The following is an 18495-nucleotide window of genomic DNA, read 5'->3' as shown; positions in this document are numbered from 1 at the left end:
TAGGCTTATAGAATTTATACATGGTATAAATCTCCCCCCGGAGATTAGAACTGCCCCTACTCTTCCTGCCTTCCGTAAACTCCTTAAAACCCACCTTTGCCGTCAGGCATGGGGGAACTGAAACATCTCCCCCTGGGCATGTTTAATTTATATATGGTATGCTTGTGTGTATGTCTGTTAGTATATGGGGTCTGTTTTAAATCTTTAAATATTTTAAATTTGTCAGATTATTTGATTTGTTTCCACGTGTTGTGAGCCGCCCCGAGTCTTCGGAGAGGGGCGGCATACAAATCTAAGTAATAAATAAATAAAGTATGTATGATTGGTTCTTTAAATTGGGGTTTTTTAGATTGTTTTAATATTAGATTTGTTTACACTGTCTTTTTATATTGTTGTTAGCCGCCCCGAGTCTTCAGAGAGGGGCGGCATACAAATCTAATAAATACAAATACAAATACAATGATGGCCGAAGAAATGAAATAGTTTGTGTTTGGGGTGTGTGTGTGTACTTGAGTGTTGCAACACCAGTAGTCAAAACGAGACTTTCCCAGGACAATGTTAGAAATACCTCCAAAAATAAAATGGACCTTTTTTTTTAATGAATTAAGAAAAGTACTCCAAAAATAACAAGCAGGGTCCTGGACAGCTAGCCAAAGGGGCATCGGAAGAGTCTCCTGCCTTGAGCAAAGTCTTGGCACGGGTTCGCCGCTTCCTCTCAAGGCCACCGAGGTTAAAACCTGTGATGCACAGGCTGGAAAAACACCCAGTCTCCCTTCCAAAAGGCCACAAGAAGATCCCACGTCTGGAAATGGGAGAGGCCCCATCATGGTTCATACATGACCTTGTGATCACAACAATCCCAGATGATCAGCTCGTTGCTGCGAAACCAAAGGCTGATTTCTCTTTGGGCCGTCTCCACTGAGTCGCTGGCATGGACGACGTTCCTGTTGGTAAGAAAACCGAGAGAGGAAACAATTCAGTTTATTTATTTATTTATTTATTTATTTATTTATTTATTTATTTATTTATTTATTTATTGGATTTGTATGCCGCCCCTCTCCAGAGACTCGGGGCGGCTAACAGCGACAATAAAACAGTGTACAATAGTAATTTGGTATTGATGATTAAAAATCAATTAATATAAAAACCAAACATACATACATACATACCATGCATAGAATTGTAAAGGCCTAGGGGGAAAGAGGATCTCAATTCCCCCATGCCTGGCGGCAGAGGTGGGTTTTAAGTTGTTTACGAAAGGCAAGGAGGGTGGGGGCAGTTCTAATCTCTGGGGGGAGTTGGTTCCAGAGGGCCGGGGCCGCCACAGAGAAGGCTTTTCCCCGTGTCAGCCCTCCAAAAGCTGAGAAGGATGGGGTGAGGTCAGAACCTGGATGGGAGACTGAGATTATTATAGAAACATAGAAACATAGAAGTCTGACGGCAGAAAAAGACCTCATGGTCCATCTAGTCTGCCCTTATACTATTTTCTGTATTTTACCTTAGGATGGATATATGTTTATCCCAGGCATGTTTACATTCAGTGACTGTGGATTTACCAACCACGTCTGCTGGAAGTTTGTTCCAAGGATCTACTACTCTTTCAGTAAAATAATATTTTCTCATGTTGCTTTTGATCTTTCCCCCAACTAACTTCACATTGCGTCCCCTTGTTTTTGTGTTCACTTTCCTATTAAAAACACTTCCCTCCTGGACCTTATTTAACCCTTTAATATATTTAAATGTTTCCTCTAAAAGCTGAGAAGGATGGGGTGAGGTCAGAACCTGGATTGGAGAGTGAGGTGGAATCCGACCTGGGCAAATCCATGAAAGTTTTTTGGCCAAGTTCTTTTGAGAAGTGGTTTGCCATTGTCTCCTTCCTAGGGCTGAGAAAGAGTGACTGGCTCAAGGTTACCCAGCTGACCTTGTGCCTAAGGTGGGATTAATAATTAATAATAATAATATTTGAACACAGAAGTCCCCGATCAGATATCCTGGGCTCTTGATCACCCACCAACTTGTACCTGCTAACGTGGACGCTGAAATCACCCCGGACAGTGCCTGGCTTGGCTTCAGTTGGGTTAGTCTCTCCCACCATGGCCCTGGAAGTCTTGACAACGTTGTAGCCTTCCCACACCTACAGGGTGTGAGAGGAAAAAAGGGCAAAGCTGTGTAATTTGGAAAAAAAAAACCAGAAAGAAAAAGAGAACTGTATTGAATTTAAGATGCACTACATAGGTAAACTATTTTGTTCTTGGCTGTAGTTCCTTCCTTAACTTTATTACAGTCATCCACTCCTATATAGACTGTGCTCTACCTAAGTCTGCGTTCACACAACCGGCAAACGTAGGATGACAGCAGCTGAATTCATACAACATGTGTGGGTCAAATAATTCTAACCCTCTCCAGTATAGAAAACAACAGCACCAGTATCAAAAATCACTTTACCATGGCTACGATGGGCCCAGAGGTCATGTATTGAAGCAAATCGTGGTAAAACGGCTTCCGGCGCAGCTCGTGGTAATGGTCAGCCAGAATCCCTTCGGTGGCCTGGAAGGGAAGGAGCATCCATAGTGAACCTGGGGCAGGAAATGCATCCACGGTTCTTTTCCTGGAGCAAAACTCACAACAATTGTCTCACTTACCGACAGGAATTTCGGCCTCAATTATAGGTCATAAGTTGAGGACTACCTATATAGCCAGCTTTGAAAAGTGTTCGGAAACTTCAGATCGTGTTGAATGCGGCCGCAAGAGCTATCGTGGGGCTTCCCAGATTCGCCCACGTTTCTACAACACTCCGTGGCCTGCACTGGCTACCGATCAGCTTCCGGTCACAATTCAAAGTGTTGGTAATTACCTTTAAAGCCCTACATGGCATCGGACCAGAATACCTCCGGAACCGCCTTCTACCGCACGAATCCCAGCGGCCGATAAGGTCCCACAGAGTTGGCCTTCTCCGGGTCCCGTCGACCAAACAATGTCGTTTGGCAGGCCCCGGGGAAGAGCCTTCTCTGTGGCGGCCCCGGCCCTCTGGAATCAACTCTCCCCAGAGATTAGAACGGCCCCCACCCTCCTTGTCTTTTGCAAATTACTCAAGACCCACCTTTATCGCCAGGCATGGGGGAACTGAGAAACCTCCTGCAGACTTTTATATTTTATGTTTGGTATGCATGTGTTGTATGGTTTTAATTGCTGGGGTTTTATATATCTTTTTCTTTTAATATTAGATTTGTTCACTGTTATATTGGGTTTTTTTTATTATTGTTGTGAGCCGCCCCGAGTCTTCGGAGAGGGGCGGCATACAAATCTAATAAATTATTATTATTATTATTATTATTATTATTATTATTAATAATAATAATAATTATTTTTGGGATAATCCAGATGAGGAAATATGCAAAAATATGGAAAGATACATAATCCCCACAACAGAAGAGCAGAGGATAGAGGTGATAAAGTTGGCACAGATGGCAAAATTGACTGTTTTAATTAAATAATTCATCTAGTTTGATTTCCGTTTGGAAAACACTTGGATTTTGTGCTCAGAACTTGGTAGGGGGGAATGTGGGTCCCCGAAATTCTAAATTATAGATTTGGATGACGACAATCATTTTGCTGTTTTAGAGTTGTTGGCTCCCAAGGTCGAGAAATGTAAAAGCAAAAGTTATTATTATTTTATTATTATTATTTATTGGATTTGTATGCCGCCCCTCTCCGCAGACTCGGGGTGGCTAACAACAGTGGTAAAACAACATGAACAATGCAATTAATAAAAACAACTAAAAAACCCTTATTATAAAAAACCAAACATACACACAAACATACCATGCATAACTTGTAGTAGCCTAGGGGGAAAGGATAACTTAACTCCCCCATGCCTGGCGACAAAAGTTGAGGCTGTCATTCTTTTTTTAAAAAAAAAACCCTGCCCCACCCCAAATTCTACTGCACTGAAAAAAGTTCTGTTATTTTAAATCTCTCTCTGTTTTTGAGCACTTTTATTTCAAGTCTTTTTCACTTTGCTTTTGTTTGTATTTGTACTTTATTTTGTAATAAAGCAAAAAAAAAAATGGTCACGCTCCCCCTTCTCGAGAAAATGGCACCCCGATTTAGCAATAGCAATGAGACTTTTATTATTATTATTATTATTATTATTATTATTATTATTATTATTATTATTATTATTATGACTCTGGACAAATGTATCTTTTTCTTTTATGTACCCGATGGTAGAACAAGAAGCAGTGGGTGGAAACCAATCAAGGAGAGAAGCAACTTAGAACTAAGGACAATTCATCATTGGAACAACTTGCCTCCAGAAGTTATGAATGCTCCAAGACTGGAACTTTTAAAGAAGAGATTGGACAACCATTTTTCTGAAGAGGTGTAGGGTTTCCTACCTAAGCAGGGGTTGGACTAGAAGACCTTCAAGGTCCATTGTGCTATTCTGCTTTGTTCTGTTTCCTTCCCTTCCTTTCCCTTCCATTATTATTATTCTATTCTATTCTATTCTATTCCATTCCATTTTCAGTTCCAGTTCCAGTCCAATATCATTCCAATTCCAATTCCATTCCATTATTCTTCTCTTTTCTTCTCTTCTGTTCTCAGTTCCAGTTCCATTCTGTTATTATTCTATTCTATTCTATTCTATTCTTCTATTCTATTCTATTCCATTTTCAGTTCCAGTTCCAGTTCAATATCATTCCAATTCCAATTCCATTATTCTTCTTTTCTTTTCTTCTCTTCTCTTCTCTTCTGTTCTCAGTTCCAGTCTGTTATTATTCTATTCTATTCTATTCTATTCTATTCCATTTTCAGTTCCAGTTCCAGTCCAATATCATTCCAATTCCAATTCCATTCCATTATTCTTCTCTTTTCTTCTCTTCTGTTCTCAGTTCCAGTTCCATTCTGTTATTATTCTATTCTATTCTTCTATTCTATTCCATTTTCAGTTGCAGTTCCAGTTCAATATCACTCCAATTCCAATTCCATTCCATTATTCTTCTTTTCTTTTCTTCTCTTCTCTTCTGTTCTCAGTTCCATTCTGTTATTATTCTATTCTATTCTATTCTATTCTATTCTATTCTTCTATGCTATTCCATTTTCAGTTCCAGTTCCAGTTCAATATCATTCCAATTCCAATTCCATTCCATTATTCTTCTTTTCTTTTCTTCTGTTCTCAGTTCCAGTTCCATTCTGTTATTATTCTATTCTATTCTATTCTATTCTTCTATGCTATTCCATTTTCAGTTCCAGTTCCAGTCCAATATCATTCCAATTCCAATTCCATTGCATTATTCTTCTCTTCTCTGTTCCAGTTCCATTCTGTTTTTATTCTATTCTATTCTATTCTATTCCATTTTCAGTTCCATTCCAATAGCATTCCAATTCCAATTCCATTCCATTCCCATTCCCATTTCTATTCCGGTCCATTCCTATTCCAATTCTTATTCTCCCCCAACGCTTACCTGGAGCAATTTAAGTCCCACCAGTTTAAATCCCCGTTTCTCGAAGCGTTTGATGACGTCGCCCACCAGCCTCCTCTGGACTCCATCTGGTTTCACTGCAATCAGCGTGCGCTCCTGCAGCTCAGCTACGCCTGCCAAGCAAAGGAAGGGCTGCAAATAGGCACCAAACAGTCTTCTTCTTAACACACCCAGCTTGGTGTGTGTGTGTGTGTTACTGAAACCCAACCTGAAGAGACCACCCTGATTTCTGGGGTAATTTAGAGGTGACAAAAGGAAGGGAGATATATATATATATATCCTAGTCTCCTGATTTGACACAAAATATGTAACCCTTCCCTGGTGCAGAGCTGAAGGGATTGGATACTGTAGCCTAGAGGATAATTCTCTGCCTTACAAGGCAAAGGTTGCAGGTTCATGTCCCAGTGGGTATGGCTAGCTGATGAGACCAAAATAAGGCCGAAATAGATCTATCCTAGTCTCCCTTAATTTTCAAATTCAGCAAAAAAAAACATGTGACACATACAGATAGAATTGTCGGATATCAATAAAATTAACTGCCTTGGAAATGGCCCTGGGTTGGGCCGAGAGGCAAATAAGGAGCTGTGATGTTCCTTCAATACACCAGGGTGGTTCGACACAAAAATATGTAACCCTTCCCGGGTGCAGAGCTGAAGGGATTGGATACTGTAGCCTAGAGGATAATTCTCTGCCTTACAAGGCAATGGTTGCAGGTTCAAGTCCCAGTGGGTATGGCTAGTTGATGAGGCCAAAATAAGGCCGAAATAGATCTATCCTAGTCTCCCTTAATTTTCAAATTCAGCAAACAAAAAACATGTGACATATATATGCAAGGAGTGGGTTCAAACTGTGGAACTCCCTGCCACCAGATGGCAACAAAGCTCCTGACTCGGAAAGAAGCTTTTAATGAATTGGTGGAAGGTTTCTGGTCCTTACAGCCATTGCTATTATTAAATTTAACCATGGAGCAAAGCATCAGCTTCTCCTGTTATTCTAAGCCAGAACCCATGGTTCACGAAGGCTGGTGATGGGGTTCACATATGGGATTTTTTTTTAGGAGGGGGGAGTATAATTATTTTTCTCTACCTTAAAATAAAACATACATGAATAAAAATGCATCAACAGTGCCTAACAACATGCATACATAAATTTTTCTAATCTTCTCTAATACACACCGAATGGAGGATCCTGGTTTTCTATTTTTATTTAAACAACCATGATTTCATCCATCGCACATTTAAACTGATCGGCAAAAGTAGGCTGGACAGGCTCCGAACACACTATCTGATTCTTGGTGATTAATTTGCCTGCAAAGGTACTGGCAAGGCAAAACTGTGTGTCTCTGAGAGCAATGGGGCCACTGAGGTTTTGCAGTTTAAGCCATGTGTGTGTGTGTTTTCTCTAAGGAATTACACCTTTTTCTAGAGCTATTGTTCCAGATCGGCACATAGAAACATAGAAGACTGACGACAGAAAAAGACCTCATGATCCATCTAGTCTGCCCTCATACTATTTTCTGTATTTTATCTTAGGATGGATATATGTTTATCCCAGGCATGTTTAAATTCAGTTCCTGTGGATTTACCAACCACGTCTGCTGGAAGTTTGTTCCAAGGATTAGATTAGATTAGATTAGATTTATTGGATTTATATGCCGCCCCTCTCCGCAGACTCGGGGCGGCTCACAGCAATGGCAAAAACAGTACATAGTGACAAATCCAATACCCACCAATCCAATACCCACCAATCCAGTTTTAAGTTAAGAATTCATAAAAACAACCCCAATATATATAAAGAACAAGCACACAATCAATCAAACACCAAAAACAACATGGGCAAGGGGGAGATGTTTCAGTTACGAAAGGCAAGGAGGGTGGGGGCAATCCTAATCTCAGGGGGGAGCTGGTTCCAGAGGGTCGGAGCCACCACAGAGAAGGCTCTTCCCCTGGGTCCTGCCAGATGACATTGTTTAGTCGACGGGACCCGAAGAAGGCCAACTCTGTGGGACCTAACCGGTCGCTGGGATTCGTGCGGCAGAAGGCGGTCCCGAAGATATTCTGGTCCAGTGCCATGAAGGGCTTTATAGGTCATAACCAACACTACTACTACTACTACTACTCTTTCAGTAAAATAATATTTTCTCACGTTGCTTTTGATCTTTCCCCCAACTAACTTCAGATTGTGTCCCCTTGTTCTTGTGTTCCATTTCCTATTAAAAACACTTCCCTCCTGGACTTTATTTAACATGGCAAAATGTCTGGAAAAAAATGTCCCCCTAAGAGGAACACAGCAATAAGAAAAGTTGGATTCCATCCATGGGTTTCCAGGTGGGATCTTGGGGTGGATGCAACAGGTGTCACATGCTAGAATTCATTCATAAGACCCAGTTGGAAAAGGTGACCACCATGAGCTATTTGATTTGATTTCAAAACCTGGCCCAGCTTCAAAGTTATTTTGAGTGACTTAACCTGATTAGGAAAAGAACATTTGTATTATTTTTTCCAGACTTCGAGAGAGAAGGTCTTTGAATGCCACACTACTTTAATATCATTGACCTAAGACAAAACCAAACAAGGGTCTTAAAAAGAGCGTGTGAACTAAGCCAGGCGGGGTCTGCATGGCTTCAGAGTTGTGGGCTGGATGAACCCAAGGACTGGGAGTTGTAATCCATGGCTGGTGACTGTATATGGTACGCAACTGGCCAAGTGCCCTATATTCAGTGAGTCACAGTGGAAGCAAAGTTGATTTGGTTCATGATGTCCATCTGTGTTTCATCAAGAGATACTAGGTCCAATTTAGCAGTATTTTTGAGTTGGCTAAACTTGACATTTATTCTCCTTCCATGCCTCCCCGGACAGCTGTCCTAAATGCATCCTAGTCCTTCTCAATCTGGAAGAACCAACCCCAAAATTCAGTGGTCTATGGAAATGGAGTAAACCCTTAGAACATATGGCTCAGATGTCTTTTAAATAAAAAAACCCCTGGACACACATACAGCCTGGGAGAAACCCCTCTCAGCAGTAGCGACGGCGAAAGAGATCTCGGAGTCTTGGTGGATAATCAACTAAACATGAGCCAACAATGTGCAGCAGCGGCCAAAAAAGCCAACACTATCCTAATCTGCATCAATAGGGGAATACACTCCAAGACCAGGGAAGTCTTAATACCACTCTATTACACCTTGGTCAGACCACACCTGGAGTACTGTGTTCAATTCTGGTCACCACACTTCAAAAAAGACATTGAAACTCTGGAGAAGGTGCAGAAAAGAGCAACCAAAATGATCAGGGGTCTAGAAACCAAGACTTATGAAGAGAGACTGCGGGAACTGGGCATGGATAGCCTAGAGAAAAGGAGGGCCAGAGCGGACATGATAGCAGTCTACAGGTATACGAGGGGTTGCCACAGAGAGGAGGGGATCACTGTATTCTTCAGGGCACCGGAGGGCCGGACGAGGAACAACGGCTGGAAGCTGACCAAGGAGAGATTCAACCTGGAAATAAGGAAGAACTTCCTGACGGTCAGAACGATCAACCAGTGGAACAACCTACCAGCGGACGTTGTGAACTCCAATACTCTGGACATTTTAAAGAGGAAATTGGACTGCCATTTGGCTGGGATGCTATAGGGTTCCTGCTTAGGCAGGGGGTTGGACTTGATGACCCGCATGGTCCCTTCCAACTCTAACAATAAATAAAATAAAATAAATAAAATTAAAATAAATAAGCAAAGTATTCTTTGAAGTTCCTCTCCACGTTTGATTTTATCACAAATGAAGGCCATAACAAGATTCTCCAGTCTCCCCACATCTAACCAAGCCATGTTGGATTCAGTCATTTATTTATTAGACTAAGTTATATCGACAACACTTAGTCATATTGACATCACTTAGTCATGTCAAAGCACAATCCTAAGCATCCATTCTTTTGCTCATCTTCCAGGGACTCTACATGGGGCTACCTTTGAAAAGTGTTCGGAAACTTCAGATCGTGCAGAATGCAGCTGCGAGAGCTATCATGGGCTTTTCTAAATATGCCCATGTCACACCAACACTCCGTAGTCTGCATTGGTTGCCGATTGGTTTCCGGTCACAATTCAAAGTGTTGGTTATGACCTATAAAGCCCTTCATGGCATTGGACCAGAATATCTCCGGGACCGTGTTCTGCCGCACAAATCCCAGCGACCAGTTAGGTCCCACAGAGTTGGCCTTCTCCGGGTCCCATCGACTAAACTGTCGTTTGGCAGGGCCCAGGGGAAGAGCCGTCTCTGTGGTGGCCCCGACCCTCTGGAACCAACTCCCCCCAGATATCAGAGTTGTCCCCACCCTCCTTGCCTTTCGTAAGCTCCTCAAAACCCACCTCTGTCGTCAGGCATGGGGGAATTAAGATATTCCCTTCACCCTAGGCTTATAAAATTTATGCATGGTATATCTGTATGTATGATTGGTTTTTCTTAAATTGGGGTTTTTTAAATTACTTTTAATATTAGATTTGTTTATATTGTCTTTTTTACTTTTGTTAGCCGCCCCGAGTCTGCGGAGAGGGGCGGCATACAAATCTAATAAATATATAAATAATAAATTAATAAATAAATAGACTCCAATAACCTTAATGAGTGGGAAAAATCTTTCAACCATATAGAAGGGGATGTCCAACCTTGGCAACTTTAAGACTTGTAGACCAACTCCCAGAATTTCCCAGCCAGCAGAATTCTGAGAGTTGAAGTCCAGAAGTCTTAAAATTGCCAAAGTTGGACATCTCTGATATAACATGTTCTCTTGTTGACCTTAAAGTGCCAATTCCTGAAGCCCTTCTATCCATAACATTGCCATGAAAATGACAAGGGACCATCAAATCTCAGAGTCAAGCTTGTCTTGGAGCTTTTTTCTGTCCTCATTTTACTACTCCAAAGTAGTCATTTATGAGCATCCATATAAGTCAACATCTTAAGAAACGACATTTAGTCAACTGCAATCTTTCTTCAATCCTTATTTCTTAAATGAAATTAAATTAGGGCTCAGCTAGCAGACCAGAGTTGCCTCTTAATGAACAAGCAACCAATTAGAAAGGATCATAATTCAACCAGAGAGCAATTGGTTTGGGTAAAGAAGATCTCCAATATGTTAATATTCAGCACTGACTTAATCTAAAAGGAATCGGGATGGTTCAGGCCTGAGAACTTGAGAACAAATCAGGAGATTGTTTCCCTGGTCTCCAATTTAAAACTTCCTAAATGTTGTCTTAATAAAAAATGTTACAATAGCATTATATTATAATATAATTTACATATTATGTAAATTATAATAATTTACAGAAGTTACAATATGATTATATTATAATAGCGTGCATAAGTGAACCATTGTGCCTACCATCCCTGTCCTACTGTCTATTGTCTTCTTTTATCATTAGTTCCTATGTTACATTTATACATACTACTATCCTATACTTGCCTGACAAATAAAATAAATAAAAACAAATAAATAAAACAAATTATTTAAGATGATGGACCATCACAGCCTGTTTCTACAGCACTGACATAGTCTAATACAGTGATTTTCAACCTTTTTTGAGCCATGGCACATTTTTTACATTTACAAAACCCTGGGGAACATTGAATGGGGGGGGGGGGGGGCGGCTAAAAAAAAGTTTGGAGAATTTTTTTTCTCTCTCTTCCTCTCTTTCGCTCTATTTCTCTCTCCATCCCTCTTTCCCTTCTTTTTTCTCTCTCTCCATCCCTCTTTCTTTCTCTCTTCCTTCCTTCTTCTCTTTTTTGCTCTTTCTCCCTCCCTCCCTCCCTCTATGTCTTTCTCCCACCATTCCTCCCTCTCTCTCTCTCTCTTTCTCTCTCTTGCTTTCTTTCTCTCTCTCTCTTGCTTTCTCTCTCTCTCTTTCTTTCTTTCTCTCTCATTTTCTTTTTCTCTCTCTTGCTTTCTTTCTCTCTTTCTCTCTCTTTCTTTCTTTCTTTCTCTCTCTCTTGTTTTCTTTCTTTCTTGCTTTCTCTCTTTCTTGTTTTCTTTCCCTCTCTGAGCTTCACGGCACACCTGACCATGTCCCACGGCACACTCGTGTGCCGCAGCACACTGGTTGAAAAACACTGGTCTAATAAATACTGCTGAAAATTACTTGCTGGACTACAACTGGTTTCTCTTTAAAAGAAGGGCTCTCGTTCTTTAGGATGGTTTGAAATTAAAATATGAATTCTATCCATTCTCGGGGAAAGAGGGAAAAACAATAGAGGGGATTGGTCAATCAACAAAATGATTGACCAATGCCCTCTAACCATTTTGAAGTCATCAATGAAAAAAAAAGAGAGAAGCAAAGTGAGAACTGATCGCCTAGTCAGTTCCCATGACTTTGAAAAAAAGCAGTGAAAAGCATAAAGCTTTACGCTCCAATTTTTTTTTACTCCTCCTTTTCCCAGTGGTATTAACTTCCTGGCAATGGTGCATAAGTCTGGGAAGCAAAGAAGACAAACGTGCAGTATTATTTGAAAGGCAAGGAAGTGTTACCGCAAAAGAGAAGGCTGGGAAAAGGGAAGGACCAAGTTTAACGTCATAATATTAAGCTATGTTGATACATGCAGCTTAATGGCATCATGTAAACCATGGTTTGCAGCTCAGTGTGTACACTAAACTCATTCAACAAGCTGTGATTAAAAAGACTGGGGATTTGGGGCATCCAGATTTTGCTTGGGAATCGTACGTGGTAGGATCCAAGTTTAACCAAGTACCAAATGTCCAAGTGCCGCCTCTATGTTGGTTGAGGCAGGTAGGGTTCCCTTGGGTACCATTTGTTGGGGGGTCAAGGGAAAGGGAGGATTTTGCCTTCCCTTTCTTCTCAAGATCCCCATGGACAATTGGTGAGTCAGTGGGTGACACAGAATTTATTTTATTTATTAGATTTGTATGCCGCCCCTCTCCAGAGACTCGGAGACCATTATTCTAGGGGAAATTAAAGGGAGTCTTGGTGGACAACCAAATAAATAGGAGCAGACGGATACATTCTAGGACTAGGGAGGTACTAATACCACTCTATAAAGCCCTAGTTAGACCACACAGAGGACTGTATTCAGCGTTGGTCACCACACTACAAAAAAGACATTGACACTACTTACCAGAGCTTACAAAACTTTTGCCAGACCCATCCTCGAATACAGCTCATCAGTTTGGAACCCATATCACATCTCAGACATCAACACCCTTGAAAATGTCCAGATACTTCACCAGAAGAGCCCTTCACTCCTCCACTTGAAACAGAATACCCTACGAGACTAGACTTTCAATCCTGGGCCTAGAGAGCCTAGAACTAAGACGCCTTAAACAAGATCTAAGTATTGCCCACAAGATCATATGCTGCAACGTCCTGCCTGTCGGCGACTACTTCAGCTTCAACCACGACAACACAAGAGCACACAACAGATTTAAACCGCTCCAAACTTGACTGTAAAAAATATGACTTCACTAACTGAGTTGTCAAAGCGTGGAACTCATTACCAGACTCCGTAGTGTCATCCCCAAACCCCCAACACTTTATCCTTAGATTATCCACGGTTGACCTATCCAGATTCCTAAGAGGTCAGTAAGGGGCGAGTACAAGTGCACTAGAGTGCCTTCTGTCCCCTGTCCTATTGCTCTCCTATATCTGCTATACCTTTCCTATATCTCTTCTTCTACTCTTTCATTGATACGTTTTATTACTATATCTTTTCTATTATTTCTTAGATATATTTTACTATGAGTATCTCCTCTATAACCTTCATCATGTATTTTACTATGTGTATATAGATATATACCCACTAAAACCCTCATTGTGTATTGGACAAAATAAACAAACAAACAAACAAATAAATAAATAAAAATAAATAAACCAGGATGATTAGCGGACTGGAAACTAAAACATACAAAGAGCGGTTGCAGGAATTGGGCATGGACAGTCTGGCAAAGACAAGGGCCAGGGGTGACATAATAGCAGTGTTCCAATACTTAAGGGGCTGCCACAGAGAGGAGGGGGCCAGGCTGTTTTCCAAAGTGCCAGAAGGCCAGACAAGGAATAAAGGATGAAAGCTGACCAAAGAGATATTCAACCTGGAAATAAGGAGGAACTTTCTGACCGTGAGAGTGATCACCAGTGGAACAGAAGTTGCCTGTGGAGGTTGTGAGAGATCCAACATTTGAGACTTTCAAAGGGAGACTGGACTGCCATTTGTCTGGGGTGGTATAGGGTCTCCTGCTGGAGCAGGGGGTTGGGCTAGATGACCTACAAGGTCCCTTCCAACATAAACAAACAAACAAACAAACAGGCTGGAGAATTCTGAGAGTTGAAGCCCACTAGTCTTAAAAGTTGCCAAGTTTGGAGAGCCTTGGAGGATGGGAAGCTGGGAAAAGCAGAAGATTCCCCAAAGATCGCGAGCCCATTCAAACTGACCCCTCTCCGCCACCCTCGAAGGGAATCTCTGCCAGATGTGCCCGGCCCACGTTTCCTTCCAAGGCGAGGCTCCAAACCGGGCGCCCCCTCACCCAGAGATGCCCATCTGCCTGGGGCGCAACGCTGCCTTCCGCCTCCTGTGCGCCCAGGGCGCGCAGCCTTCGCAGAGAGAGGGGAGAGAGGGAGAGGGCTTGCCTGTTTCCCCACGCGAGACCCCATCGCCGCCCACCCACGACCGGGAGCTCCCGCTTCACTCAGTCACTCATTCACTCACCGGAGCCGTACAGCCGCGCTCCGGGAAGGCGAAGGCAGGGCGCAGCGGCCAACACCTGTCCCCGCGCCAGGCAACGCTGCAGAACCCCCATGCCTGCCTCCCTGGCGAGCCGGGCAAGAGGGCGGCCGGGTTTATAGCCTCGGGGACCGCTGGTCCGGCTTCTGCAGCAGCCCCCCTTGGCTCCACCCCAGGGCCGGAGGGGAGGGCGGAAGGCTGGGGCTTTCCTTTACAGAGACCGGCTAGCTGCGCGCCCAGCCCAGCCAAGCGCGCTCCCGCCAGCTCTTGCGCCCAGCCAGCCAGCAGCGGCTTTGGGTATCCCAAAGAAAATCGCCATTAAGGACAGTGAAAACAAAAAGGGCTCCCACTGGGCGCGAGGAATTAAGCAGAACCTCAGATGGCCATTAGGGGCCCCCTCCCCCTTTCAACAAAGGGTGTCCCCCCCCCCAAGAAACAATCCATACAAGTAGCAGTGACACCATCAGCTGCACAAACAAAAGAAAAGGAAAGAAGAAGAAAGAAAATACAAGGAAAGAAAAGCAAAGAAAAAGGAGAAGACAAAAAAAAGATGAGAAAAAAAATAAGAGGAGAGACAGAAAAGAAATGAAAAGAAAAAAAGGGAAGGGAAAAGAAGGAAAAGAATAAAAAAATGAAAAGAAGAAAAGACCAGACCTCCTTCCAGAATTTTGTTTCTCCTTCTATACTTAGATGAGGGGTTTCCAATCTTGGCAACTTTAAGACTTGTGGACTTCAACTTCCAGAATTCCTCAGCTAACTTTGCTGGCAGGGGAATTCTGGGAGTTGAAGTCCAATAGGTTTAGTTGCCAAGGTTGAAGACCCTTGCACTAGATATCTTCAAGCAGCTCTGAAAAAAATAATCCATAGATTACTGGCTGGGAAATACAGCAACAGCCCTAATCTTGTGCTCAAAATTAAAATGATTACTTCCGACATGTTCCACCACGTCTGGAAAAGGGACTATTAGATCATCTTTCCTTTTTATTAGCGGCCTGGTCCTTCCTTCATTTATCACCCTCATTCCCTCCATCCAACTCATATTTCAGTTTGGGATCTGCGTGGGACAAGAAGATCCATCTGACACCCAAATTTGCTGCCCTTAAGTCTTCTTCGTCTTTGTGCCCTCCGATAACTTCTGAATCTACAATCTGTGTTGTATTTAAAGTTAAATCTACTGTATAGATTTAAATAAAGCTATAGTTAAATAAAGCTATCATATCATCCAGGGGTCTCCAAACTTGGCAACTTCTCCAACACTGGGGAATTCTGGGAGTTGTAGTCCATAGGTCTCCAAGTTGCCAAGTTTGGAGAAGTTTGATCTAATGGAAGAGATCTATGTAATACAGATTGGAGCAGCTGGGAGTTTTTTTCATGAGCCCAGCCCTAATGCATTATCCCATCCAATTAGTGAGGCTAGCTCCTGTACAGGTAGCTCTCAATTTAGGATCACAATTGGGACAAGAATTTATGTTGCTAAGCAAGGGAGCTGTTAAGTGAGTCACTGCAGTTGTTAGGTTATCTTTAGAAATACAGGGGGTGAACAAAACAATGGAAATACCTTGAAAAAAATCATCAAAGTATCTTTTAATATGGTGTTGGTCCACCTTTTGCGTCAAATACAGCCTCAATTCTCCGAGGTATTGATTCATACAAATTGTGAATTGTTTCCAAAGGAATTTTAGCCCATTCTTCAACTCAGGGCAGCAAACATACTTAATACTTCTTCCTCCTACTCTCCCCACAACAACCACCTTATGAGGCAGGTAGGGTTCAGAGAGGGGGACTGGTCAAAAATCACCCAGCCGTCTTTCATGCCTAAAGAAGACTATAACTCCCAGTCTCCTTGTGACTGGCCCAAAGTTACCCAGCCATCTTTCATGCCTAAAGCAGATCTATAACTCCCAGTCTCCTGGTAACTGGCCCAAAGTTACCCAGCCATCTTTCATGCCTAAAGAGCTATAACTCCCAGTCTCCTGGTAACTGGCCCAAAGTTACCCAGCCAACTTTCATGCCTAAAGAAGAGCTATAACTCCCAGTCTCCTGGTGACTGGCCCAAAGTTACCCAGCCAACTTTCATGCCTAAAGTAGATCTATAACTCCCAGTCTCCTGGTAACTGGCCCAAAGTTACCCAGCCATCTTTCATGCCTAAAGAGCTATAACTCCCAGTCTCCTGGTAACTGGCCCAAAGTTACCCAGCCAACTTTCATGCCTAAAGAGCTATAACTCCCAGTCTCCTGGTAACTGGCCCAAAGTTACCCAGCCAACTTTCATGCCTAAAGAAGAGCTATAACTCCCAGTCTCCTGGTGACTGGCCCAAAGTTACCCAGCCAACTTTCATGCCTAACCCAGAGCTACAACTCCCAGTCTTATGGTGACTGGCCCAAAGTTACCCAGCCAACTTTCATGCCTAAACCAGAGCTACAACTCCCAGTCTTATGGTGACTGGCCCAAAGTTACCCAGCCAACTTTCAGGCCAAAGACAAGACTAGAACTCAGAATTTCCTGGTTTCTAGGTTGATGCCTTGGCTTAGACCACAGATGCCACAGGTGGCACGCAGAGCTATATCTGCTGGCACGCGAGCCTTTGCCTTAGCTCAGTTCCAATGTGCATGTGTGTGTTGGCCAGCTGATTTTTGGCTCGCAGAGGCTCTGGGAGGGCATTTTTTGGCTTCCAGGGAGCCTCCAGGGGGATGGGGGAAGGCCCAGCTCTAGGGAAGCCTTTGGAGCCTGGGGAGGGCAAAACATGAGCCTACTGGGCCCACCAGAAGTTGGGAAACAGGCCATTTCCGGCCTCCAGAGGGCCTCTTGTGGGTGGGGGAAGCGGTTTTTGCCCTCTCGGGCCATTGAATTATTGGTGTGGGCACTTGTGCATGCACGATAGCATGCGTGCACACTCTTTTGGCACCCAAGGAAAAAAGGGTTTGCCATCATTGCCTTAGACTCTTTCATAAGGATTTTACCTGCCATCCACTGGAGGAAATTTCCTGCATTAAGCTAAACCATCTTCATCTCACCTTTCTAAAGTGTACACCTGACAGCTTTAATCCTCCATACAGAATACAAGGGATCAAAATGATCCCTCGTAAGATCAGGGAGAAAAAGGACTGTGCTGTCTTATGCTGGGGCTCTGAATGAATCAGCCGCCGGGAGTGACACTTACTGTATTTTTCAGTATAATATGCACCTTTTTCCTCCCTAAAAGAGGCTTACAATTCAGGTGCATCTTATACTCCGAATGTAGCTTTTTTTAACAGTCCTAACTAGGTGCTAACAATCTTCCCAGCTCTTACCTTGCAGGTTCTTTCATTGTTACTCTCTGCAAAGAATGTTTTTCAAATCCTAAGTCTTTTAAGGGTTCTAACTTGCTTCGAATATGTTTCTTTCCAGCCCTACCTAGGTGCTAACAGTGTTCCCAGTTGTTACTGGCTTGCAAGCTTTTTCATTGTTACTCTCTGAATAAAGTTTTTTTAAAAGCCCTAGCTAGGGGATAAAATAATGTGCTGAAGCTGACCAGACTAAAGACACTAGCCAGATGAATACCTGGTAAGCAGATTCTTTCCCCTATTTTCCTCCCCAAAAACTAAGGTGCGTCTTATACTCCAAGAATATAATAATTTCACTTACAAACTTTTTTTCAAGTCTGTAATTGGGTGAAGTGAGCAACCGGTCAATCCAAGGATCCAGCCCAAAGGAATCAGAGTCCCTTGTGGAGATGGGCAGTGATAGAAATCAAATAATTAAATGAATAAAACCTTACAAATGTCAGTTGACAATATCTACAAGAGGAACAATCCGATCAATTTCCGGTCACAATTCAAAGTGTTGGTTATGACCTTTAAAGCCCTTCATGGCACTGGACCAGAATATCTCCGAGACCGCCTGCTGCCGCACGAATCCCAGCGACCGATTAGGTCCCACAGAGTGGGCCTTCTCCGGGTCCCGTCAACTAAACAATGTTGGTTGGCGGGCCCCAGGAGAAGAGCCTTCTCTGTGGCGGCCCCGGCCCTCTGGAACCAACTCCCCCCGGAGATTAGAACTGCCCCTACTCTCCTTGCCTTTCGTAAGCTCCTTAAGACCCACCTTTGTCGTCAGGCATGGGGGAACTGAGACATCTCCCCCGGGCATATACAATTTATGAATGGTAAGTTTGTATGTATGTGTGTTTAGAAAATGGGTTTTTAAAAATATTTTTAAACAGTAATTTAGATTTGTTGTAAATTGTTTTCACTTTGTTGTGAGCCGCCCCGAGTCTGCGGAGAGGGGCGGCATACAAATCTAAATAATAAATAAATAAATAA

The 18495-nt window shown here is 42.8% G+C and overlaps 1 protein-coding gene across 2 annotated transcripts; it reads right to left on the bottom strand.

The window, feature by feature from the left end:
• Window positions 1-577: 577 nt before the first annotated feature.
• On the bottom strand, window positions 578-14375 carry NME4 (NME/NM23 nucleoside diphosphate kinase 4). Of its 2 annotated transcripts, none has more exons than XM_070761010.1 (5): window positions 14182-14375; window positions 5466-5596; window positions 2446-2547; window positions 2022-2134; window positions 578-944 (listed from the first exon to the last, which is right to left on the bottom strand). In XM_070761010.1, exons 1-5 carry the CDS (start codon window positions 14270-14272, stop codon window positions 824-826), a joined length of 558 nt encoding a protein of 185 aa, XP_070617111.1. In that variant the 5' UTR covers window positions 14273-14375; the 3' UTR covers window positions 578-823. The 2 variants fall into 2 exon arrangements, with proteins under 2 accessions (XP_070617111.1, XP_070617110.1); XM_070761009.1 differs by lacking the exon at window positions 14182-14375 and adding an exon at window positions 14000-14141.
• Window positions 14376-18495: the final 4120 nt, after the last annotated feature.

Source organism: Erythrolamprus reginae, chromosome 9 (genome assembly GCF_031021105.1).
Source record: "Erythrolamprus reginae isolate rEryReg1 chromosome 9, rEryReg1.hap1, whole genome shotgun sequence".
Lineage (NCBI taxonomy): Eukaryota > Metazoa > Chordata > Lepidosauria > Squamata > Dipsadidae > Erythrolamprus > Erythrolamprus reginae.
This window is presented reverse-complemented; position numbering and strand designations above follow the sequence as displayed.